This window comes from Patiria miniata, unplaced genomic scaffold (genome assembly GCF_015706575.1).
Source record: "Patiria miniata isolate m_02_andy unplaced genomic scaffold, ASM1570657v1 HiC_scaffold_2, whole genome shotgun sequence".
In the NCBI taxonomy this organism is placed as follows: domain Eukaryota; kingdom Metazoa; phylum Echinodermata; class Asteroidea; order Valvatida; family Asterinidae; genus Patiria; species Patiria miniata.
Genome location: NW_024037058.1, coordinates 17,960,255 through 17,987,876, shown reverse-complemented (window position 1 = coordinate 17,987,876; position 27,622 = coordinate 17,960,255). Strand labels below are relative to the sequence as shown.

Genomic DNA, 27,622 nt, shown 5'->3' with positions numbered 1-27,622 from the left:
AGTACATGTACAAAGAACATGGACACTACCAATTTTGGAAATGATTTTTGGAAAAATAATGAGTTCATTTTTTTTGTAACAGGTTGCATACTCTGAATTAGATGTACATGTACCAGTATGTATACGCTGTATCAACAAATCTCTTTTTTTTTTTTTATCAAGCTCAGTAAAAACAAAACATTCCAGAAAAACACTGATGAATCAATGGAAAAGTGAGTAAAAATGAATCATTCTTCTTAAACAAAAATTGGTTCTAAGGAACATGTTAAAATACAACTGTTGCTTAAAACAATTTCAAACTTGCTAGTGAAGCAGATAAAAAAAAAGGCAATATATTACAAAATGTACAGAATTTTTAACAAATAAGCCAACATATCTAAGTATTAATGATTAAAAATAGAACCACAAAAGTTAATTTTTAGATACGATGCTCCTGAATTAACTGAGTTGCTTGTACATATTAAAAAAAAAAAAATCCCATTTGATCAGTTATATACAAATCAGAGCAAGTTCGGACGAGGATTGTGCTTCACCATAGTTTGACTAACTTCACCCAGACACAGGATGGTTGGACTGCTCTAGTCGACTATTTGAAAGCGGACCACAAGGCACGGTTACACCACTGGTTACCATTGGCCGCGGGCATCATATTGCAAAGCAGGGAGCCAGGATCAAGACGTTTTGTGCCGATGTTTAAACTAGCGTTTGACTAGAGACGCTTGCACGTTGCTATAAGTGTGCAGGCTGCGTCACAAATCAACCACTAGTCGACTAATGGTCCTCGCCCGAACTGGCTAATTTCTCTTTCTGGCGAATGAAATACAAATTTACATTTTTTTTTAAACATGAAAACAGATCAGGTTCAGATGTACCTGTTAGTGGACAATTCTCCGAGTTACACGCCGAGTGGAATATAAGGAGAGATTCCTTGTCTTAGCTGTAGAAATTTGAAACAGCTACTGAACAGTATCTTGACTTTCTGCATCGGTTACAAAAAACTGTGGAGTTGCCCAAGCATACTCTTTTGACTGTACAAAGTGTACATGGGTACCCTGTTTTTGCTGAGGAAATCTGACATAAATTCCAAACAGTTCCTTGTCTCTTTAACATTGATTCCCTAAAGTTTGGGATTCACCCTAGCCTACCCTTTGAATGTATATATCCTTCCCCCCCCCCCCATCATTCAGAAAAATTCAGTGGGTACTACACAAGTTTTTTTTGGCTTAGGAAATCTAAAATAGATTCCAAACAGTTCCTCGGCTCCTTAGCATCGATTCCGAACATTTTGGGAGTGGCCCACATCTGTACCCTTTCACTGTATATATAGGTATCCTTTTTTCCCCCCATCATTTAGAAAAGTTTACGGTAGAAAAAAACACAAAAAAGTAAGATGCAATATCCTGTGTCATCGGCAGCACTCCATCTCTTGAAAGTAGTTGTCCCACTCGTCAAGTTCCGAATCTTGCTCTGATGCAGCGTCGGGCAAGCTGTCCCATTTCAGCATCTCTGTGGCTGAAGAAGGAAAAACAAAACAAAAGGGACGATATTTGACCCGCTCCACAAAAAAAAGGGTAATATGTCGCAAAAAAAATGAAATTGAGTTATATACATGATTGGAAAGCCCACAACGTAAGCTTTATTTGGTATATACATGTAATAGAGCTCCACGGCCCCTTCCGTTACTTTTAGGATAAATGCAAATGATCCTTCATGTCTTTAAAAGACAATACCTGATTGGTTTAATCTGCTCTCAGCCCATACTGTGTTGCTGTTGAAGATCCAGAGATGGCCATTATTGCAAGACTGAAGGCATGAGGTGCAAGGCAACATAACATGGTACCCTAAAATATTACCACTGTGTCAAAAAAAAACAGAAGAAGAAATATTTCAAATCAATATTTGGAGAATCAAATTATTGGTGAGCCAATGTCCTTTTATAAGTGTGCCCCAAAGAGCCGGCTTTCAAGGCAGACCCAGGGGAAAAAGTGGGAGAAAAGTATGATCATAAAAAACAAACCAGGACAAAAGTAGGACTTTGGAGGACAAAATCAGGATAAGGACTTTTGCAGGCTTTCAGGAGTAGTTTTCATTGGAACTTGCCCATGTCCACAGCATCATAAGCCTCATTTGGCATGTTCTGTACTCACAACACTTGTGCTCCATCCTCAACTAAGCTCTTGGAAGTACAGTTGCAGTACTCCTGCGCCTAAGCCCTTCATTGTGTGATTTACATATGACAATGTGTAAAAAATTTCAATGAGATTTCATTTTTAGGAATTTCAAGAGCAAAGTTGGAAAAGTAGGAGCAAGGTAACTAGGAAAAAGCAGGAAACGTAGGAATACTTGAAAGCCTGTAAACAATATTAAAATAAATGTAACTTTGACATTTGTTAGAATGAGGAGAACTAATTATTACAACTCCGTCATTTATTTCTAATGAAGTAAACATGTACACAAATAATTTGAAATGAATGAATAACCTTTGCAGAGATGTTTTACTCACCAACTTGTGCAGGCGACATCACAGATTTTGCAGGTGCACTTTTTGGTCGAATAACTTTTGCCGACACTGCTGACTTTGCTGTGGGATAAAAACAACAGCATTATAACAACAGGAATCTCACTCATTGTATTTTATTACCTATGTAAGTCACACTTAAATTTTTTTTAATTTAAATTGTTCTTTTTATTAAGTAGATTTCATTATCTTCTTTGAAATCAGTGGTTTTGGAGGATTTTTTTGGAAAACGGGAACTAAAGTCCGAGAACCATGTGGTTGAAAGTCTGGTTCCAACAGCCAAAGATCCTGACATTGAAAACTATTACATGTATGTCAGGGAACCAGACAGCCATGACAGTTCCATAACAATAGCAGTTGAAAGTTGCGTTACGGCTGCCATAATGATAGCCACTGCGTTTCAAATAAGAGTTGGTTTGAACGTGCTGAAATGCAGATGTCTCTCTGTCCAAGAACCTGTGACCGTTTTTAATGCTTGAAAACTGTGAAACCAAAACCTTTGAAACTGATCGGTGATACACGTGTACATGTATCTGTTGAGTGCGATCGGTTGATGTGCATGATTGGTAACCAAAGGTGTTGCGCTATTTATTTGTCCATCATGCGAACACCTTTTCTTTCTAATTCACGGCTCTGGAGGATTTAAAAAAAAATAAGGTAAGTAAAGTCTGATCCAACAGAATCGATCCATCGCGCAACACGATCGACCAATCGCACAGATCGACCGATCGAGACCAACTTATCCATGGCATGGCAATACATGCGATGGAAACCATGAATTCAGCAAAAGTACATGTACTGACATCACTGAAAATAAAACGATAAAACTCTGGTAATGATTTTATAATTATTTTCCTTCTTGCCTGCTTACATGTACATTGCATTAATTACGATATCTAAGTAAACACAATAATTAACTAAACAAAGGGTACATGTACATATTCATTGCACTTGGCTAATGTTTTAGTTAAGGCCCTGTCTGTTTTTTTTTCATAATAGCCTAACATGTTTAAAATAAAAATAAGTTCAAAATTCTAAATTGCCAACTTTTTAAAGTTAAAATTCATTGCAATCACTGTAAATTATTTAATACGAAAAAGCCAGAAACACACACACTCAGAGTTGCATGAAATCACAAAAGTGTTGAAAATGAAATGAATCATGTCACTCAATCTGTCATTCCACTATACGTACACATTACACTACCTACCCAGAAATAGGCGAATCTGTCGAGTACAATTCCACTGCTGTGTCGGCCAACAAAACCGCTTTCATGCCTCTTCTACACACGTAGGAATCACAAAACCGGCACAGAAGTTTGATAACATGTTTCTTTCTGAAACTGGGATGCATTATGACGATTAAAATGCTTCACTTCTCTGGAAACAACCACAAAAATAACCAAAGTTAGAGCCACATTCGTTGAACTTCTGTGTGTAGAAAATTTAAATACCCGTCCCTTTCCAGATGCTGATTATTTACGTACGTTGGTGACCCTCAGAGCAACAACAGCTTTGAGTGGTTGATTTATCAGAGCATAACGTCACCTCGACACCTACTGACCAATGAACGCCCTCGGTACTACAAAAGGATTATTTCCCAGAAGGCCATCCCCAGCATATGCGAGTATTTCCTGAAACATGGCGGCCGACTGTGCAACTTAACTCTTCACGTCTGTCGGTCTAGTCGAACTTAATTTTAATCTCTGAAGCAGTCAGCATTTCTTTATTTATATCTTGTGATGAAGGTTTTGAACGGAATATTGCACTTTCACCAACATGTCCGGATCCGATAGAAGGCAAGAAAAGGAAATTTTACAGGAATTTGATTCACAAGTGAAAGGTAAGAAGAGTTCGACTTCGACTTCGTGCAGTGTCGGCCGAATGTCCTGTGCTGTAAGGCCTACCGGGTAGCGCGTTCATGTACCGCACAGTGCACGTTTCATGCGGTCACTCGGTGGGAGTGAATTCGCTGCCGGCAGTGAACACTGGTGAACCGTACACTGTAATCTGAATGTTGCATTTCGGGGGGGGGGGTCTTTGATACTTTTTATGGAAAGAATTGTAACGTAGGGAAAGAATGCAGTACTAGTAGGGCCTGGAATCCAGAAGCCACTTCAGCGGTTGTAAAAGTCAAGTGCATTTTCAAAATAAGAAATGTTTCTTGTCCCAGATTCATATCTTTTTAACATTTGGAAAGAATTCCAGGAAAGAATGTTGCAACCTGACACTGTTTTTTTCTTCATATAGCCTATCATCTCAATGAAGGTCAGTATCTGTAATTGCAAAAATGATGATACTTTGATAGGCCTAAGTAAGAATTGAATTTGGGACTGAGAAACATTTCCAATTTTGTTAGGAATTACTTAGAACATTTTCTTAAGTTCTTGACTCTCCATAGACTTTGTACACAATCGCTGAAATAGTGTCAGGTTGCAACATTCTTTCCGAATAACATACATTGACATCACTAATTTTTCCCTGCAGTGACCTACATGTATCAGCCATCAGAAAGGGATAACATGTCCTAAAACTAAGTCAAATTTTGCTGGAAAATATTAAGCATTAACTGAGAAAACACTTTAAAATTTTCAGCCCAGTTTCATACTATCATAGGGTATGTGCACAGGGTGTCAAGTGATGAACAGGTGTGGAATTATTTCCCAACATTTTGCAATGACTAACCTTCACTGAGATTGGCCTAATATGAAAAAAGTGGCATCAAGATGCAACATTCTTTCCATTATGTTCACAAAATCATGAACTTATTGGCTAAACTCCACTTGTCGAGACAACTTGGGATACCTCTCCACCCCCCCCCCAAAAAAAATAACTAAAAAAAAAATAGGTTTAAGGGCCTGTTAAATACTAAGCACAAAGAACGACCCCCCCCCCCAAGAAAAAAATCCCACAAAGTCTAAACAAAGAAAAAGTCATGCACAAAATGCAGATTCTTTTTTTTACAGCCTACCTATTTAATTTTCTATTAACTTTGCCTTTATATTGTTTAAAGTGAGCAAAATTACAAACTTAAAGGGAAGCAAAGTGAGAAATATTTCAGAAACATATGTGGAAAGGTCCTCAAGTATTGGAAAATACAAATGTTCTTTTTCAAAAAGTACAAAACCTGGTCTTGCATTAGTTTGAATTGATTCAAAGTTATGGTTTGGGTTAAAACCAGTTTGCTACACAAATGACAAACAACAGGCATTTATTTTGTGAAATGAAGAAAACAATTTAAACAGATTTTCTCTGAGTAAAAAATGTACTTTTTAACCAAAAAATCCTTGACTGAATTCACAGTTTCAATTCTGCCGAAAAATGTGAAACCTCATGAAAGAAGTTATGTGTATTGTAGGCATACATGTACTGTCATATTAAATAACAACTAAAGTAAATTTTTACCCTTGACCCTCCTGCTATCTGAACAGTCACAGACAGTCAAAAAGTCAATCCTCTTCACCTGCCATGCCTTTTACACAGGCTAGTCACCAACGATCAGATCATATGTTAAGCAAGCACTGTGACTAGTCAAATTCAGTCAACAGACAAAAACAGACAAGTGGCAGGCACAGCTGGCGTATCAATCAAAGCATAGCTGTATCAAATAAACAGTCACAGCCAGTCAATCCTGTATGTCGGCTGGATGCTCTTAACCGTTGAAAACAGTTACCTGATTGATTTCAACTGAAAGGACAACTTGGCAAAGAATGTACGTTTGCATAGGAGGGTTAATTCAAGTGACGTTTACAATTTTATAAAAGCTATTTGTGGAAATGTTGTATTTATTAATCATAAATTTTGTTATCCCTCTCATACACGAGCACAGGCAGAAATAAATGGACAGTTTTATTAGCGAGTCTATGAACAATGTACAGGCTAAAATAAAATAAAACAACATGTTAAGCGTCCCCGCCTGCTTCCTATTTGGAGGTTGCCTCCTTTTTTTTCCCTTTTTTTTTTAAACCGAAAAAATGATAAATTTTAAACAGTGACATCATTTTGGCCTCTCTGTCTGTTGCTTCTAGCCCATATAAAGCTAGTACCAGTATGTCATTCCTAAGTCCAATGGCAGCCATTTAAAAAAAACAAAAACTGGCAGCCATCTTAAAAACTAGCCCGCCGCCTGCGTAATTTTTATTCCTAGGAGGGTTAGGGGCAATGTCATGAATAATTCATGTTTATCCATGAGAACGGACAATGACATCAACAGCATTGTTGTTAGTTACTCAACTAGTTACAATACATTAAAGCATTTTAAAGAACGGTTGTCGTCGAGCTACCGCACAGTAGCCTAGTGGATAGCGAGATGAGCTATGGATACGAAGATCCCTGGTTCGAATCCACGTCGTCGCTGCTCATTTTCATCAGCTATTTTTCTTCTCCAAATTTATCACTGAGATATTTTTAAATTAAGGGGAAAATAGCACCAATGATTCAAAGGAAATACTGAATTATTCATGGCATTGCCCCTAACCCTCCTAGGAAAAAAAATTACGCAGCCCGCCTCCCACTTCCTTTATTAAAAAAGGCAGGACTTTAAACATGATTTTTTTTTATTGGGTCTAAATTACAAACTGCAAAAAGTATATATAAAAGATGTCCACTCCAAAATAAGAGTCTAAACTTTTCCTTTACATTTATTATAACACAGAAGAATGTAAGCCCTTTATTGCACATGCACACATCTTGCAGTGGATTGAAATATGTAATCCGTACCCTTTTTAATTATAGAATTTGAAGTGATTGTTGTGTCATAAAGTCTGGATATTTCAAGAGATTTTTGATTTTGTGGCTATAGTTTGTGGTTGAGTCATTTTGTTTCTGAAAGTCGTGTCATCCAAAGGTTATCAGTCATCCTCAAACCACTGCTTCCTGTGGACAAAGTTTTCCTTTGACCAAAGTGTACACATTTTAAAGTAGACGCCAAAGACATAACCAGTGTGTGCCTGATGCTGGCATTCTTGTGGTCAAACTGACCTCAAGCTGAACCCTCCTCCCACTGTTTGTCATTGCCAAACTCATTTATTCCTACCTCTTGTGACTCTGTCTTTGGACTTGCATTGGCTCCAGCATTTTTAGAGATAAGGTACCGGTAGATGACTTCCTTTAGAAGGATCATGGAAGGATTGAGGCGCGCAGTAATCAGTGATTATCCAAAGAAAGAATGTTGACAATTTAAAGTGAGTTAGAATGATGTAGCTCTGTCAGAAGGCATGTTCATACAGTATGTACATGTATACATTGCATAAATGCCTTATTACAGATACATGTACATTGTACATACCAGTTTATTTTAGGAGTCTGAATTAGAATTTGATCTTATTCAAGAATAAAAAAAAACGAAACAGTTTATTTCGTCTGGGAGGGCCCAAAAAGCCAATAAGCCATTTGGGAGTGACCTACACCCTTTGGGATTTAAATTTGAAAAACATCTGGTACATGTACCGGTACACTGACTTGCTCAGAATGCTTGGCACATTTTAACTTTGAATTCTCCAGACCAAAGACACTGTTGCTAATCACATGATTTGGGGCAAGCTCTTGCATAGTTAAAAAAATGTACATAAGAGACGCTCAGCACCAATACATTGTTCACAATGGGTGAGAATGTCACAAAGACACCAGACCATGCCAGAGCTGGGGGTTGCTAGCATAGGCTTGCCCCGAATCGCGTGATATACCGGTAGTAACAGTCTCTTTGGTCGGTAGAATGCAAAGTTAAAACGTGCAAAGCATTGGATTAAAGTCAGTGTTACAGATTTTATTCAAATTTAACTTGCAAATGGCTTATTTCTAAGGCTTATATCCATTGGGGTCCCATGCAGAGTTCATGCAGACTCATTTTGCAATTCCTTCTCTGAGTGATATTGCATTATGTAAAGTGACATTTTGTTTAAACTTGTTACATGTACATATCCACTGAGCAAGAGTTGTACACTGTACACGTACCAACGAATGTTGACTTATAAACCCAATATGAACGGCAAAGCTTTTAGGAAACTGATACTGGCCACGGTGTCGGAGGGATTAAATAATCATGAATGTTTTAAACAAATGTTAGAATTATCATCGTTTGAGTCAACAGAATCAAAAGTCAAGCAAAAGTCATTGGCCACTGAAATCTACATAAAGGATTTATGAAGGATTCAAGAAATGATGCCACACCCACATGACCAAATATAAACATTGAGGTCCTCTGTCTAGACTGGCCAATTTTTGACATGCAGCCAGCTCACAGTGTAACGACCTCCAGAGTCCAGACTCATCATAGGAAATTGTCCCATCAGCTCCCCCAGGCCATGAAATACAACCTTCAGCCAGGATAGAAGATATTCCATTCCCTTCTGTCATTTCTCTCTCCCCTGTCCTTTTGAAATTGCAATCTTCTGATGGGGATCTTTATCATCTTTGTAAGGCTCGCATCCTGCATGGTCCTTGTGGTGTCAATTTAATATTACCTCCGGTTGTGTTGGCTCTGTTGATTCTGTGCGATCATTGACAGTCAACACTGTGTGGGACCACACAATAGCTGGCTGTTGATAGAGTAAATAGGATATCCTTTAGGCTGAGCTACATGTATTGTTTGCAAAAACAAAGTTCTGATTTATATTAGGGCAATTCACTCTATTGCCTAAATACCTGTAGTCATAATAACAGACTTTTTATTGAAATGATTTTTTTTTTTCAAATTTGAAAAAAAAAAAATTGACTGGAGCGGGGTTTGAACCTGCGACCTCTGGATTGCCGTTCTGGTAACCTCGTCCCCAGGGTGTCGAGCAGTACGCAACCACCACTGCCTGCTCTCTCACCTTGGTGTTGGATCATTTGCATACGTGTGCAAAATTGTTGAAGACATTTATGAGGAATAGTCTGGTGCCTGCCTGTGTGTTACATTAGCCTTTGTTTTCGTATGCAGTGTCTGGGGCAAAAACAGAATCAATTCCTATTCCTAAATGTTACAATCTTATCCCGCCAATTATCACATTTTTATGAGCAAATTGGACAGGAAAGGAGTTTTTTTGAGAAGGCGTGGACGTTACAGTGACCGTGAAAACATGTTATGCACGTTGGAAATAACACCAAGTACACTATGTAAATCCATTACTAGCCAATTGCGGTATCGAATCAGGATACAGGAAGAAAGTTTCCTATCCAGGGCTTACTTTTGGAAACACGGTTGGAAATAAAGTAAGCACTGGGGACAAGGTTGCCGTTCCGGTGCTCTACCAACTGAGCTATTTCCCAGTTTGTCACTCTCTTTGTTCAAGGGGCAATAGTCAGAAACCATAAACCCATTGTAGCTAGGGATCATGCCCAAAGTCATGATGCTAGTGACAAAAGCAATGTTGCAAACCCGGTCAGTAGCAAACACTACAGGGAATACTCTTATTATGTAATGTGCCTAGTCAGAGAATTTGAAGTGTACTCTCCACTTGATACAGTTAATAGCACATGTACTACATGTACATTGTATTACATTGTGTTTATTCACTGAAGAATCATTAAAACCAACCATAGAGTGCTTCCAAGAGGTTTCGGGCTTCGACACTACAGTGAGTAATAGGCGGGGCGGTTTCGGGCGCTAACAGTGACTGAAGGGTTACAATGAAGTCTTGCGTATAAATGCCTATAGATAGATTCCTGTATTATATTTTGAAATTAATCAAATTACTGAAGTAGGAAACTTAGGCCTTATTAGCACATAATCGCAGAAATGTAATGCACCACAAATACAATTAACTCAAATCACATTAGCAATATAATACACAATGTATGTTTCTTGACTGTGGGTACAGAAGTTAGAGATTGATTGAACATGTAGTTGCCCTAACCCTCCTCAATCCTCAAAATCCTTCAGTCGGCTTTGGAGGATTTTGGAGGATTGAGGCTGAATATGGCAAAAAAAGTGTCGGGTGATCTGGGAAGATGCATTGTGTTGAGTTAGTACGCTTTACCCGGCATTGTTTATGTTCAGCCATGCGTAAGTGAGCTCTGCATTATGCTCGATATCATTCACACTGCTTCTGAATGCCATCGGCACTGCCTCAACCCATTTACAGTGATTGTTGGAGGATTTTGAAGGATTGAGGCAATGGTAACCCCTCCACTGAACAAATTCAAGAAATAAGGGATGGTTTTAGAAGATTGAGGCTGAATCCAATTTTTACATGGTGGCAGTTAGGGGATTTTGCAGGATTGAGGATGGTTCCTAGCCAAAAGTGCCTGCAGTATATATTATAGGGGGGTTACATGTACATCTAGGTTTTTTAACCTCGCCCAACAGTTTTAAATAGAAATAAAAACTTACATGTATACGTAAACATGTACATGTACGTACACGTACCGGTATAGACTCATTTTCTTGGACCTGCAAAAACCAAACTGCAAAAGTGTAAATGAAGATGTATGTATTATGCATTGTTTTGAGATGCAACTTGAAAGAGCCATGCAGGGTCGTGTTGTGTAATGGCAAGGCATACATGAACCACATGACTGGGTGGGCCGTCACCGCGTTATGAGTAAGTTTTTTTTAATTGTTAGGCAAATTAGGACCGAGTCATGCATTATGGGGACTTTTTGGTGTCCCCACAGCATCTTCGGTCCCCATAGTACCATGGAACAACTTGTGTGTATCTATCCCCACAACTATGGAACAAGTACTGTACATGTACCATACTTACCGGAACAGGTATGTACTTGTACATGTACATGTACATGTGTGTGCCAACTACTCATACATTGTACTGGTACACCCTGAAGTACACAAAGGAAGTTCTTTTTAATACATTGGCTGATGTCATAGGATTGCAATGTATTTGAATGATTGAGTCTGTTTCCTAGGATCTGATCAGCAAAGACGATACAAAATGAATCCATATCTCATCCCGAGCCTTGACTATCGTATATCATTACCACACGCCTGATGAACGAAAATCTTCAAATACTTTCCCATCAGGACATGTGTTTAAGGCATTACCAACCCGCAGTGCCTGAGTCATGGCTTTCTATAGAGATTAGAATACCCGTTGGAAATTTCATGTATTCCTGATGGACTGAACGCTAACAAAGAATGTCTTCCGATGTACAGTAGTTGCACTTTCAGTTTGGATCTTGTAAAAGTTGTGTGGGCTATTTGGCCGTCATGGACAGTGAAACTACAGGGGGTGTAACAATAATGCTTTGTTATGATACAATACAGTACATGATCATTTATACTGAGGTCACCATATAATTCACAAATACACGTATACCGGTACATGTTCACGTACATGTCGTATTGTGGGCTGAAGTTATGGTCGGCATCCAGTATGGGGTTGTTCCAAATATACCGAATATTAAAATATTCTATCATCAGCCGAATATTTTAATTAATAGCCTTTTTGCCGATTTGAATATTCGAAAAGAAAAAAAAACTGTGCACGTGCACACACGACCGTGGTGTCATTTACTCGTTAATTAAGTCACGTTCTTTATTGTCAGATGCCACTTAAACCTCATTCATCAATAGGGGGCGCCCTTGTGGGACCTATACCAAGAGTGGGGGGGGGGGGGGACGGGGCAGTGATGGATTGCGTACCCCTAACCAACTTTACAAGTTACTTAGTAACTTCTTAGACAGTGACAAAAAAGGATTTGAATGCCATTTGCAGGGAATTTTCAAAATGAAAACCATGGAAAACCAGAACAGATTTCATGTTGAATGTGCATTTTAATGCACGACAGATGATGCTTGAGAAAGTTGCAGTAATACACCGTAAATCTTTAAAGCCCATCATGTAACTTCCAGGATTACAATTTTGGGATTGGTTTCTTTTATGGGTACCCATGTTTTACTTCAATAGGGTACCCGGTTCCCATACTACCCACATTTATATGAACACCATTAACACAATCAGTATGTGTTGTTAATTGTCTACATTGTAATGTACATTTTTTACATGTATACTAAAACCTGTGTTAAAGATATAGTCCATCATTTGTAATTTGTGCATTTTGTTCGTTTGAAGCAACAAAAGTGTTCAAAATCTAATGAAGGATACTGAGCAACTAACCTGATGAAGTTTCAGCTAAGCTTCAGCTGTATATTATGAGAAAAACAGCATTCTAGGATCTCAATTTCAAATCAAAAGTTACTGAATCATGTTTTGAATTGTTTTGAATTGCAGCTATACGTGACGTCGCGCACTGATCCGACGAATTATAGCAACCGCACGCGCGTGTGTGTCGTGCCAATGCTTGCGCGCGCTTCGCCGAATATTAACAAAACGAACTACAAATTTAAATTTTCCTACGAAGACGCACCGTTGGAAAGGCTTTCTTTCGTTGATTACTTCAAAATGACAGCTTCCCAGAAAGAATAATTTCACAGGGAGTTTAATTCCCTTACTATCTTTCAACCAAGTTTGTTTTTCAACAACAATTACGCCAGTTACTTTTCGGATGGCTGCAAATGATGGACTATAGCTTTAATCTGTGCTTCAATGAAGTTGTTTTGTTCTGTCTCATTAGGCACGTGCATTTGTATTTACAAGCATTGGCTTTTAGGATGATGCCTCTACAAGTTTATAATTATATTGCATGGTTTGCTGTTACCAATATTTTTGTTGACATGTCGAATTGACTTTGTCGTCTTTAGCAGTCTGTCGCTTGTCTAAGCTTTAATATTCATACTCATTTTCATATTACCACATGTATGCTGTATTGTGGCATTCTCTTATGGACACATTGATGAATACACATGTAGTTACATGTACATATACCCTGTACACGTACTGGTAGATTCCCCTTGTGATGATGTTTTTAGATGCAGACCCTTTTATGCACCTTGTCATCTTGCCATGCCAAGTGTGAAGTACATGTATTTGCTTTGGCTGTTGGGCCGTATCAGAGCTTGCATCAGATATACTGCTCATTAGTGCTGCCGAGTGGGCATAGCCAGAGTGCTCCAGGACCCATGTAAACAGTTCACCATCTGTCTGCATTCACTCACTGCACTGAAATAATGACCAGGTCGCTTGCTCCTTATCATAAGAGATGAAGACAGTACCACATTGCACGCTTGTTGTTGGACTTTTTTGGGGTACAGTGTGCAACCATGACGAACTTTGATAAATTATTCTTCATCTATGTTAGAAGACAGAAAATATGGGTCACCGTTATTCGATAAAGTTGGGTTTCACTTTTTCCCCTGTCCGGTGTCCCTATTAGTTTTACATCCGGTATGATTTTATACTTGTAACTCTAAAGTCTAATGCACTCCCTAATGCAGTCGTCCTCCAAGAGTGATTATGAATAGCAGACTACCTTAAGGGGAACCAACAAATAAAACAAACGTTTGAAGTCATTCTTTAATTAAATAATGACATTTGCATGACAAATTACAAAGTTCCAAACAGAGACAGAAAAAATGTCACATATATTGGACCCTTAATTTTTACTATAGAATGACCCATATGGACTGTACTGTTTCACAATAGGCCTAATATTTTACAATTAAGAGTCTTTAAAAGATTTCTACTGTACCAGTATTTCTATCCATAGATTAAATTTAGAGGATACCCGTGTTTTAGCCTGGATATGAGACTTTTTGCACAAATGTATCAATTGGTAAATTATTGTGCAACTGGTGACTGGTTGTGATTTTACATCTTTCGCCGACCAGGAATTGGTGAGCAGTATTAATAACGGACAATAGAATAATGTGCAAAGAAAAATTACATTGTACAAGCTCTACAATGCCGTGTAGAGTCGTGTAATGACTTCAGAGTAAATATGCATGTAGTCATACTCATTGTAGTGCTTGCAACATCATGCAGCATGAAAACTTGGAACATCCCATGTTAATTTTTATTCAGCCCATGTGCCGTATGCCATAGATACATGTAGTGAAAACGTACACATAGCATATGTTTGAAGTTATGCCATCCAAGTCAGCAAAGAACAGGAAGCCTGATGTGTAGACATTGTAATATCGGCTCTCTTATAAGCTAATATAAGCTCTCTTATCCACCCCCCCCCTTATCAAAACCAGAAGCAGTTACCGGCACTGCCAGAAAGCATGAAATATTGCCCTAGATTATCATAACCATAACAAGAATGTGGCAATCTGGGCTTGCCAGTAATTCCCAGTGGCCCAGGCCAGAATCCCAGAAGGCAAGATAATTGGGCATGCATCTGTTTACACTACAACTGAACCCTCAGATGATTACCAGGGAATATTAATTGGGAGTGTGACTTGACGAAACGCTGGGCATGCATGGCTTACTGTTAAGGGTATGGAGCTTGCCCAAAAAGTGGTGCGGCGATGCAGCTTTTTTTTTTTTTTACCTGATTTTTTTTGCCTCAAATGTCGGCTGATGACTGCAAATGGTGCCCGACTAAACTTAGTGCAAATATATGGGAGTCCAGAGAGGCCACATAAAGCTTATTCTCGATCATAACCCCATCCAAAAACACGTTAAAATTGTGCAGCAGCAGGATTCCAGTCAAACCAGTGAATTTGGCAGTTTTGAGATATCATCTTTCATTGAAAAAAAACTTTTTCATTTTGCCGACGCGCATGGCTACGGCGACGCGCGCGCATACCAGAAACCGGAGACTTTTTTTTTGGCCTAATGACCTGCTAGAGCTGTGTCAGATCGTTGTCAGGAATTGTACTTAAGGTGGAGCAAATTGTGCCAGTATATTTGAGTCATTCTATAAATTTGGGGTCCACTTTAAATTTCTTCCTGTCCCTGTTACATCTGACATCTTTTATTTTATAATTCATATGCACTTCCTTAATTAGTGCAGTTGTTCTCAAGAGTGATTATGAATAGCACACTGCCTACCCAACAAATACAACATCATTTGAAGTCATTGTTAATGATACTTTACCGGCAAATTACAGAACAGAGACAGGAAAATATGTTCACTTTGGATACTAAATGTATAAAATTAGAGTGATCGACCCACGTGAATGTGCACAACTGCAGATTTACAGTTGAATGCACATATTTCTGCTTTTAACTTCTAAGTTGGCTATGTATTTGGGAATACTTCAGTGCAGGTGATGATCACATCACAAGAGTGTGTGAAATTCCAGAAGGTTCCCGTTACCTTCACTGGGATGTCATCTCTTGATGAACCACACCTACATGTACACGTGTATAAAGATATTTAAACAGTCGGTATTCACACATGTATGCGTGCACATGAACGAAACATAAACTCTTGTACTGGAACAGTGTATCTCCAGGTTTTGTTGATAAATTACATACATCATGTTTATAGCTGCTATTGTAGATTAAGAACAACGCAAGCCGTTGTGTATTATACCGGTATTACATGTAGTTACTGTTCCTGGGGTCCTCTACAAAATGTAAACATACTGTGCATACATGTATGCTTGAGGACAAGGTACTTCCTCAGTACAATCTTTGGTACAAGTTTAAATATTTCAGAAACTATAATGATTTGTTCATTTAACACCAGTAACTGGTGCCTGTAATTTTCCATCTAAATGTAGTCCACTTTTCTTTATTCTCTATTATTATTTTTTGTATGTTTGTAGGAATTCCCTGTACATGTACATGTACATGTACATGTTTATAGCTGCTATAGTGTAGATTAAGGATGTGTACAGTACATGTACACATCCTTTAACCTTATGAGTTTTCGTTAACAAATCATGCATGCACTCTTCAGTATCGTGGAAAATACAGAATACAAAAAACCCTAACCCTGTAATAGTTCCCTAGGAATAGACCATGGCGAAAGCCATGGCCTATACAATGCGTGAACAGATTAGCTGATTAATTAAGCAAGACCCCACCTTTTGACCTCCCACCGGTAGATTTTGACCAATCAGCGGGCACTTTCTATATCGTGTCTTCGGTCATTCACCCATTGCGCGTCGTAGACAATGGATGAAAAAAAAATGTGTCACGCGTTCTGTATCATGTTACGGGATATCGCGCCCGGCTTACCAAAGTTTGCATCTCAAATTGACCAATCAAACCATTTAGCCCTTATTTAGGAATGAAATGACGTCACTATTTAGTAAAGTCGACTCTGATTGGCTGGTGCGCGGCTTGCATATCTGCATGTCTAGACATACATGTATCAGACGTTATACAGGACTTATTTCCGCGGATAACGGGTGATACTCGGACTAATAGTTCCCCAGGACTACCCTGCTAAATCCAACAGAGTCCGATGGTCATGAGTTTCCTGCTCAATCCAACACAGTCCAACACAATGCCAAGTTGTTGGGTACCTGAACATATCAAATGACTTGCCTGCTCAAATCCAACAGAATCCAACTGTGCCTTATTTTTCTGTTTGCTGCTGGATCCAAACAGAGTCCATCTTGGAGTTATTTACCAGTACCCAACAGAATCCGACTACATACATTGTACACGTGTATGAATCTTTTCAATTGCTTGCTGAGTCCAACAAATACAGTGTTTACTGCTCAATCCAACAGGATCCAAGAGAAATGTAAAATAGTTGGATCCTGTTGGATTGACCTGAGTTAGGTCCATGTACATAAAAAAAAACCAGACCAGGAAATCGAAATGGAAAAAAAAAATTTAACAAGTCTATTTGAAGCCACAGGTACCAGTACCTGTAACTTTTTAAAGACCTTTTTTTTTCATTATGAGTCATCGATTTACATGTCTTTGTGGTATTCTTTTTGTGCCAATGCACAATCTGCAAGAAAGTGCAGTGGACCCTCTCATCAATTGTGTGGTCTTGTGAAAGGCCATATTCAGAGGCATGAAGGTTGTTACATGACAGGGCCTACCCTGTCCCATGGTCATGTGTGGTTTAGTGCAAGGTTAATTGTAGGGTAGGGCTGTGTTTTTTCTAATATACAAAAAAAGAGGAAATTCCACACTCATTGGAGGGGTTATAATATTGAATCTGATCGTCTTATGATGGTGTCATTTATTGGGAAATTTTGTTACAATTGGAGCTATATTTTGATACCCTGTTTGCTACCAAAGACTGTAAATCGTCCAAGATTGGCAGTGGTTTATGAAAAATGATGCAGTTGGAGTCTGGATGCTGATAATTACCCGAGCGGAAGGCAAGGGTAATTGCGCGATGTTGCGTAGATGCTGAGTGGCGAGTGCGTTGTGAATTTGGGACCATAAAATATTGACTTACTCAAGTTACTGGTAGCATTGCGCATGCCTTCATAGGGATTGTGAACGTTCAACCAATATTTAGGAACTAGATTTCATAGGAGTCCAAATTTCATGTGACAACTGGAAAAGTTTGAGGGTGCAGACCAGTAAATCGGTCCGAAATTGCCTACGCCGGCTAAGTCACGATTTGGATGCCCTCAAATTCTTCGGTATTTTAGCATATTGTGGGCCATGAACTTGAGGGTTTGTACAAAATATGGGTGGAAGCCGTGCAGAGGACTGCAAGCTTACATTATTTCTGTGAAATGTGGATGATGATTATGCCCCAAAATGGCTCTATTTTGCCCCAAAATGGCTCTATTTTGCCCCAAAATGGCTCTATTTTGCACTGGAGCGAAGGCGTCCATTTTCAAAATGGCGATGGGCTTCAGGACTGGTTTTAGGGGTGATAATCTTTGGATGGAATTTTCTCCCAAAAGTCATTGGTTTTCCCCCCCCCCCCAGAAAATTTAACAGAAAATGAAAGATGATGAAATAAGCTTTAATTTGATGTACGTCTTGAACACCTCTAAGAGAGTTGTGAGTACCGTTTATCATTGGGGTCTATGGAAACTTATTTACTGGTCTGCAACCTTAAGATCCGCCAGCCATGTCTTTATTACCGTTAATGACCGGCCATGTGACAGGCTCTCGACCAATGGGAATGGGTTAACTGTCTAAGTAGGCATTTACGAATGGAAGTTAAAGGCTGATATTACACTGTATGGTCTTAAATGTACCGGTATCATCTGTTAGTATTAAGAACAGAAAGCTTGATGTACATGTATTGCATGCATTAATGAGAGCATGGATTATTTGGTGTTTTTTTTTAGCTGTATGAGTAGAATGAGGTTTCTTTGTCTTAATACAGGCATGCAACTTTTCCTCGGATCAGCTGATTTCCTCTTTTTTTTTACTTCCCATGTGTGCCATTGAAAATAGAAAATACTGTACAAAGTCTGGGAAAAATTTGAATTTCCTCTTTTTTTGTGATTTCCCAGTTGCATGCCTGTTAATAGTCACATGCCAGAAATCTCCAGACTCAAATGGTTACTTCCTCATCACATGCTGCATATTTGTTGGCAAATTTGTTTTTAGAGCCTGGATTAATTATCGTACAAGGGTAAGATGTACCGTACATGTCAGGGTTTTTTCCTTATTTTGAGATTTTTTTCAGGTTTTTTCTGATTTCAGGATTTTTTGTTAGGATTTTTCCTGCTAGTGAGCACCTGATGAATTAGGGGGTTAGGGCTCATTTAATTGATAAAAAAGAGGCCTTGCATAAATTTGCAAGTTACTGTATGCCTATTTTTTTTTAGTTTCTTAAAGGGAATGTACAACATTTGCTTTTGCTGCAATTTTCAGAAATAAATGGATTTGGAGGATTATGTTATAGCAAAAATTTTTAAACTGGCTTGTTTCACGTTTTGGGCTTGTACATTGTAGATGATGGAAAAACCAAGAAAACCAATCATGTTCTTGTAGTCTAGTTCCCTGACCCCACTTAAGATTAAATGGAGCAATTTATAGACTGGGGGAATTGTAAGGTCAGAGAATCAGTCTAGTAGGCTTGAACCATTTCACAGGCGTGTAAAACAATTGCAAAGTAAATGCGGAATAACTAAACATGAAAAATTTGGAGCAGTTTTTGAAAAAAAAAGCCACTTTTCTCCAACGCTGGTCGGCCGACCAGCGTTGGAAAAATACAAGTTTTCTTGAAAATGTCAGCTCACCAGGAGCCACGATTTTAATGGATGCTTTGGACTGTCATTCCCTAACAATCTAGTGAGATATTTCGTGACAATTTGATCATTTCGTTTTTTTGATGTTTGCAAATGTGTATTCTTTAGACCCAAGTGAACGCAACTGAAAATTGCTTCATGATAAATGTACCCGCCTTCACTCAACCCCCCCCCCCTCCTTTCGTGTCAACCCCCCTGTTTTCTTAAAGCTAGATCCGCCCCTGCTGTATGCTTTTTGGACATATCCCATTCTGATACTTGTGCAAAAATGTGTATCCAATAAACTTTACCAACTTGAACCCTTTTTTTTCAATTCAAGGCAGGTTTGGAAACCAATTTTCTAAAGCAGACAAATGCCTTTTGTGCATTGTACCGGTACGTGTACTCATATCAACTGCATGTATTGCATATGGAAATATTGGCGCAAATCCCCAATGTGAATGGATGTAGTTTCAGTACTTAGCAGTGCCCCAATCGCAACCAGGAAATAATTTTAGTGTATGAAGCCCGCGGTCTTGAAACTACAAATGTACTTGTATACCTACAGTTTGTCTTTGTTCACTGTTTGACCGACCTTTCTTTCCCCAACCATAAAAGGTAGTGACCAGCATTGACATTTCATTATCAATGCAGACAATTCAATCATTATTGAAGAATTATGTATCCGCTTTCATCCATCAGGTATTGATTGACCCCCCCCCCCCTCCCCAACACACCCATACACACACACAAGTGGAAGGCCAGTTGTCATTGTATTTGTCTGCAAATTTGTTCCTTGACATTTGTAATATAGACTGTTCCAGCCTGTGGGCCGATGGCACTTTTTGCCAACCACGGGTTGCCAAATTATGAAAGGTCAACGTTGCAAAAATAAAGATTTGTTAATAATGTTTCCAAACACATTATTTGATTGTTGAAAATTAGAAAGAAAAAAAAAAGCCAACAAGTGCTACATGTACATGTACCGGGATGTAGAAGGCTTAAAAATGCCTCTTTCTTACTGGGGGAGTTAAAATGCCATTTTTGGCAAAATCTTTTGCCATGCAACCACAGCTTAATTTGTTTGCCCTTGTGGCATAATACCCAAAATGGCACTTAAAGTTTACAAATGAAATAAACGTGCATAGCTGGAATTATAACCAAATGGTAGCCATCTCTTCACAGTGAATTGGCTCATTATTCTCTGGCAAAGATGCCAATTGGGTCTACATGTACATATGTAGGCAGGATTGCTCAGGAACATGTATTTGTTTGTGTATTTAACGTGAAGTGCTGTGAAATGCTTTCTTTAATCAAAGGCACCTTGAATGTGCTGTAAACATATTGTTGCCACTATAAGGAGCCACCACTACTTGTAAATGTACCATGCTTTTCTGTAAGAACCTTTTTTTGTGCAGGATTAAGGGAAAGGGAATGTACAACTAGGCACTCAATAGTCTTAATTTGTCACCTGATTAGTCTTTGTGTTCTCAGAATCTCAGAAAGTTGACTGGATATCGCCGCTAGGCATCATCATCCAGTTTGACTTTACGCTGGTGCCGTGCAAAGTGTTATAGCATCATTTCCAGGAACAAAAGCATTTTAAGATGTGAAATACATGTACATGTATGTACAGTAGGAAACTAAACCTGTTGAACATACTATACATTGTACATACATAAAAGTGTACCTTGTCTGATGGGAGGGGGGGGGGGAGGTGGTTAGCAAAAAAGCATGCATGTATAGTACATGTACCAAATCAGTATGATTTTGCTGACAGCAAGCTGAACTCTGAATTTAGCACCTGATTAAATTCCATTGCACCAATTTCAGAACTGTATCAAACTGTAAAAGTTTCTGGCTGTGAATATGAAGACTATCAGTATGTAAGCTCGAGTTGCCTTTATTGGTGAAGATAATTGCCTGAGGTATTTACAAAATTTCTACTATTATTTTTTTTACATTCTGAATGACAGCGTCAGCCTGTGTGATGGAATACATAATTTCAGATACTGTTTCATTATTCCGGCGTGACAGATGGGACAGATTTACACTACCACAACCAAGGTGTAACCATCTAATATATGTATAAAGTCAAAGTAAACACTCTTATTTCAACTTAAGTAAACAATCCATGAAACTAGAGGATCAGTGGCTGTATAGTGACAAAGTGAAATCAGTGTGACGGAAATGACACTCCACATTTTGAAAATGACTTTCGTTGGAAAAAGCTGTCTGTTCCCCTGGGAAATTTAATGTTTTTTTTTCTTTCAAAGTTAATCACTTTTATGCCAATAATCAGTGAACACTTTACTTAGTAATTCAAAACATGGAACTGGAAACACCAGGCTCATTAATGTCGTGACAGATGGGATGTGACAGACGGGACATTTTTATTTAGTCCTTTTTAGTTTGCTATTTTGCTGCATTGTTGTTTTTACATTGTGGGAAAATGTACTGAAACTAAGCTGGAAGTGGATCATTTTTGAAACACAATATTCTGATTTTGAATATTTTTTTTTTGGGGGGGGGGGACAAACAAGAGCACACCTGACAGTGTCAGGTTTTTGCTAAGAGCAGTTACTTTTCCTTGTTGGCTGATTAGAATAGAATAGTAACGTAACCTGATCCTAAAACAAGACGTGATTAAGCATCGGAATAGGGCCATCCTGAATCCAAAACTAAATTGGATTCCCGCTGCTTCAGGCAACTCACCGTTAGTTAGTTTTTAACCCGAATGATCGAGGCCAATGGAGACCACCCCGCGAAACCCTCGGCTCTGGTGAACCGAAACAAAGCAGAATAATGAAATACCCCTGAGGCTTTTCCTCAAATGACAACGAAAATGAGATTTTTCCTCCCTTTTTGGGGGGGTTGGAAAACTGATAATCGCTGTGGTTCAGACGTTGACACGCGAAGCTCTTGTGTGTCAGCGCTAAAAGCAAACAGAAAACATGGTGCATGTTGCAGCTCGATAGCAGCCCTGTTGTTACAGGGGACACACTGCCAGCAGGGTTTCTTGCCCGTGAGCCCCGCGTGGCAGCAGACTCACACCTCCCTCTATCCGTCATGGGTAATAATATTTAGAATAGCCCCGGGGCCGGGCTGACGCAGTTTTTCAGTCGTTCGTTGCACAGAGGGAGCACAATAGTAAGCCAGTGTAAAGGGTCTTGTGGGGATGATGCATAGTGCATCATTCGATGTTGCGGCCTCACTCGAGAGGGATGTCTGATGTTGTGACGGGCCCATGGTCGGACACAATTGCGTCAACCCTAACACATGTGCACAAGTAGGCCTATTGTATACAAATTTAACTCCATTGTAACAGTCTGATATAATAATGAAAACCTCAAGCTTGGAGTCAACGAGAGCATTATCTCAAGGTACAGGTTCCATGTTTGTAAATTGTTATTGTTCAAGTTGTGCATGCATGCATTGTTCATTAAGATCAGATACACGTAAATTTGCATGAAAAGCAAAAGCAAGTGTGTGTAAATATATAAGTGATTTTAATGTATACATGTGCACATTTACATATTAAATGTACATCAATAGGTATTTCGAAATGTACATCATGTGATTTATTAACCTAATTTCATGCGTCAACATGTGTACCAAATTAATGTACCGGTACATGTGTACGTGTACCGGTAGGTCTGTAATTTATTTATCCAACAGTTTGGCATAACAAGTGGTACGACATCATGGAATATTTACAAAAACATGTATTGATGTTCACTGTTTCTTTTGATGTGATTAGTAAATTCACTGAATATTTTCATGACTCGTGTCAATAGTGCATGTTTCTCAGAAAATTGTAGGTTGTACATATGTACATTGTACATGTACATCATGTGAGTACATGAATATGAAAAATAAATACATACATGTACATACATGTATGTACATTTTACATGTACACGTATGTATACATGTTGTACAACTTGATGACAAAGATTCTATAAAACTGTCCCAATTGATTATTTACATGTACGGGCACTGTACATATATTTAGATGTACATGTATGTACAGTGAATTTATATACAAATGTATACATGTACATTGTACATGTATGTGTACAGCATACTGGTACGTCTTGGCTGTATCTGTGTTGGCATGAAAAGAAACCTGCACAATAAAATGTACTGGTATTCAATATGGGTCAAATGTTTTATAAATTTGGGGCCCACTTTTTTCCCTGTCCAGCTGACATAGCTAGATGATTTTTTAAAATTCCGATGCACTTTTTAAAGGTGCATTACGGCCTGAAATCCCTGAAAATTGTATGTTTGGATTGTTTTCTTTTCCTATTCCAAAGTTCTGGTGAAAGGCAACTGACCTTAGAATGTCTTACCGTTCCTGAGAAAAGACGATGATTATGGTTGTGTGGACGTTTATATCCTACTTTGAAACGCTCTTTCCAATTAACTTCATTTCGTTTAACACGCGTTTGTAGCTTAATTGGGTGCATTTCCAGGACCCTTAATATCCCCTTAAAGGGAATATACAACATTTGCAAACATCGAAAAATAAAACTACCAAGTTTTTGCGAAATACCTTAATAGGATGTTGGTAAATGACAGTCTAAAGCATCCTGTAAAATTATGGCACCTGGTATACTGTCATTTTCAAGAAAAGTGGTATTTTTGTATCAATTTCCAACGCTGATCGGCCGATCAGCGTTGGAAACAACTGGCTTTTTTTCAAATACTGGCCCCAATTGACCATTGCACTTGTTTGCATTCGATTACAAACCCATGAACGGGTACGAGCCAGCTAGACTGGTTCCCTGACCTTACAATTCCCCAATGTATGTTAACTGCTCTGTTTCTTCTTATATGGAGTCAGGGAACCAGACTACAGGAAAATGATCGTTTTTCTTGGTTTTAGTAGCATTTTCAAACCCAAAACCTCCAAAAAGTCAGTGTAACTATATTTGCTTTATATTTCCAACCCCCCAATTCCATCCATATCTGAAAATTACAGCAAAAGCAAATGATGTATATTCCCTTTAATAATGCAGTCGTTCCTCAAGAGTTATTATGAATAGAAAATTATCTACCCAACAAGGAAAATTGTTTGAAGTCATTCTTAATGATTTACTTGAATGGCAAATTGCAAAGTACAGAGAAATATGCCACAATTTGGCCCCTAAAATTATAGAATGACCCATGTTCATGTACATTGTACAACCTAATGGGCCTTATTCACAAGTTGGCCATTTTTGTCATGTTCCCTGAATGTATTTCATTAATTGTTAACTGTTCAATGGGATGGTGCCAGACTATTTATGCAGGCACAATGCAGCCTTATTTTGCTGTCATTTTTTGGTAATTAAATATGACTTTAAACATTAGGGAATGTTTAATTAAAAATTAAAAATTATTCATTGAAGCAGACTGGAATTTATTATAAATTAACTTAGGCCCCTACTTTCATTTCTCTTTGCAAAGTTCCAAATATTAACATGTAACTTTCAACTCAATATGGCCAACTCGTGAATAATTGCCCATGGATTAGATTCTCAGAAGAACTATCCACATTGTTTATGTATATAATGTGCAGGTACTGGTACATTTGACACATTATTTACCTGTGTTGACTTGAAACGAAACATGCACAGTACACTTTCGCATACATGTAATGAAAATGTACATGTACAGTATTCTGTACAAATATGACAGTCTGCAGCAAATGTAATTTGACATGAAACAAAGACCAAATTCCCTTCAATGCAATACCTAGTGACGACAAATAGACTGATTGGCCAATCGGCCAATCCACCAATCCGTCAACACTCACTTGTCGCTATAAAGTGAACTCTCCCAGCTCGTTGCTCCGCAGGGAACACGTTTCTCCACTACTGCCATTACACACTTCATTAGGAGCCAGTGTTTATTGATAAAATAAGAGGGCCGAAAGATTTGGTTACAAATTTTGTGCAAGAGAATTTGCGTGGTATTTATAGAATTTGTAAATCATTTTTGTAGCATGCACAGTGGGTGAGTGAGTTAGCTTGTAATGCTTGTATTGCCTTTTTTGGGAAGCAGATGGGAGTTGTACATGTACTTTGCAGTATTAAAGATCATTACAATAACAAATTATTTTTGTCATTCGGTCGGACTCTTAGGACAGTGCAAAAAATAAACATTTTTTTTCCATTTGATGTGCTGCGCAGGCCACTTCATTTTATTTTATAGTAAACAGGTTTTAGGTTCCTGTTAAGCAGATTGTTTTTAAGCACCATTGTCCATAAGTAGCAGTATTCATGTTTTCCACCAAGCTTCCAAAATTATTCAGAAGTCAAGGAGGTTACTTGGTTTTGTTTGTCGTTTACATGTACTGGTATGTCTTTTAACAGTCATTTCTAAACAGAAAAATTGAATAAACTGATATCCGCGGACACTTGACAGAATTACCAGTGGCTTTGTTGCTGAAAAGTAGTGCTGCCCCCCAAATATTTAGAAAGGGTGACAACGCAACCTCATTTCCATGGGTACCATGTTGCTGCGCCATGTTGGTTCCCATCATGCCTTGCGCGATCTTAGCCCATGGAATTGTGTAAGTTAAATGTGTCAAATATTGGCACATTTAAATTAGGACTGCAGTCGATGTATCTAACGCGCGACGCAGTGCTTAAAATATTGAAAGATATTTTTTTTGGGGGGGGGGGGGTAGAATCAATGCTTTTAAACATGAGATTTCGACGTTGCGTTATTTAGCAATGATTTATATTAAATGAACACCTCTGTCGTCCTTTATTTACAACACAAGATACTGGTTTTGGGGAGTGAAAAAAATGAGGCTTCCATAATCCATTTCGTAGGCATCGCGCAGTCTTGAAAAAAAATTGTGGATGTGATGTGACGTGCAGGAGATAATGGGCGAACGCATAGGATGTGCAGTCTTCAAAATACTTGCGCAGTACGCTCTGAATAGCCGGTCAGCGTCGTTTATGTATTTCTCATGGCCAGGGGTTAGTGAAGGAACATGCACGCGCCCATGGAGTCGAGGCTGGTGCCCACATTATTACTTCCAAGAACACCTTTCAAAGTGTAAATCTAGAAAATGCATTATTATTTTGCAGTTGTTCACATTTCCTCCTGTGTTTGTGTGTGATATCACAAACATAATTGCTACATTTTGGAAGTTTTGTGAATACACTCATCATACATGTAATAACAAATTTTGAACTTGTATTTTTCCTGTCAGGAAAAAAAGAAGAGAAATCTGCCGGCTCAATGTGCAAAAGAATACCTTGTGTACATGCGTCAACGTTTATTGCCAAAAAAAGGGCCTCTTTTCGATAATCACATGGTGATGTACGGCATCCAGAGTCGCTCACAATATTTTTGATTGTGAAAGAATTAATTACTTAATGAAAGGTTGGTCTTTTCTGCAGATATTCGTCAGCGACTGACAGACCAACTGAAATGTCTGGACAACCGTTACGACGCCCAACGGGAGCAGCTGGGGGACCTGCAGGAGTACATGAAGCTACGGGCGGAGGTAGAGATGGAATACGCCAAGAACCTTGAGAGATTACATGAACGCCTGACCAGAAGGCAAAAAGCTGTCCAGTAAGTTGCGTTGCTTACATGTACCTTCCAATTTGTATCATCTTTCTCAAAATTTAACCCATATTTCCTAGGCCATTTTGGGTGCTAGGAATTAGGGCATCCCTTTTACCGGTATATTCTTTGGTTCACATCAGAGCTACCCATTTTGGGGCTCTTGACCCGCCCCCCAAAAACCTGAAACTGATGTACATGTACATCAGATTCGAACCAGCCAACCAATCCCGTTAGCTTTGTGGTCGAGTGGTAAGATGTCTGCACTAGAAAGCAGGAGGTCGTGGGTTCGAGTCCCACCCGAGTGATTTTTTTCCCAACTTTCACTCGGGAGGTAACACACTGAGTATGTAGTGTTTATACGTCGGTGAAGGGCAAAACCTGTAATTCGACTGTACATAATGTTAAACATTTTCAGGAATGTCATACATGAGGAGAGAATTTCTTCCCACCTACACAAAAATCAGTTTTACATGTACTCATTAACATTTGGAGACGGTCTCTGCCAGCAGTGCAAAAAATGCTGACATTTAACAAACTGACTACACATGTTTCTCATATATCCCACTAAGGCCTATTGGTATTATTAGCCGTATAAGGGATTTCTTGTGGAAATTGGTGAGCATTGCCTGGCTT

At 38.7% G+C, this 27,622-nt stretch overlaps 2 protein-coding genes across 3 annotated transcripts in view; one reads left to right on the top strand and one right to left on the bottom strand.

Annotated features, from left to right (window-relative positions):
- Nucleotides 1–300: 300 nt before the first annotated feature.
- LOC119726738 (protein FAM72A-like) lies at nucleotides 301–4,013 on the bottom strand. Its single transcript, XM_038198569.1, has 4 exons — nucleotides 3,729–4,013; nucleotides 2,504–2,581; nucleotides 1,731–1,855; nucleotides 301–1,512 (listed from the first exon to the last, which is right to left on the bottom strand). Exons 1-4 carry the CDS (start codon nucleotides 3,869–3,871, stop codon nucleotides 1,406–1,408), a joined length of 453 nt encoding a protein of 150 aa, XP_038054497.1. The 5' UTR covers nucleotides 3,872–4,013; the 3' UTR covers nucleotides 301–1,405.
- A 104-nt stretch (nucleotides 4,014–4,117) lies between these two features.
- The window catches only part of LOC119726737 (SLIT-ROBO Rho GTPase-activating protein 1-like), a 58,604-nt gene continuing 35,099 nt past the window's right edge, over nucleotides 4,118–27,622 (top strand). Inside the window, exons 1-2 of one of the 2 annotated variants that reach the window (XM_038198567.1) lie at nucleotides 4,118–4,360; nucleotides 26,818–26,995. In XM_038198567.1, the coding sequence (XP_038054495.1) occupies nucleotides 4,297–4,360; nucleotides 26,818–26,995 (242 nt within the window). In that variant the 5' untranslated portion in view covers nucleotides 4,118–4,296. Of the gene's footprint in view, nucleotides 4,361–22,739; nucleotides 22,798–26,817; nucleotides 26,996–27,622 lie in introns of those variants that run through there. The other variant, XM_038198568.1, reaches the window with a different exon arrangement.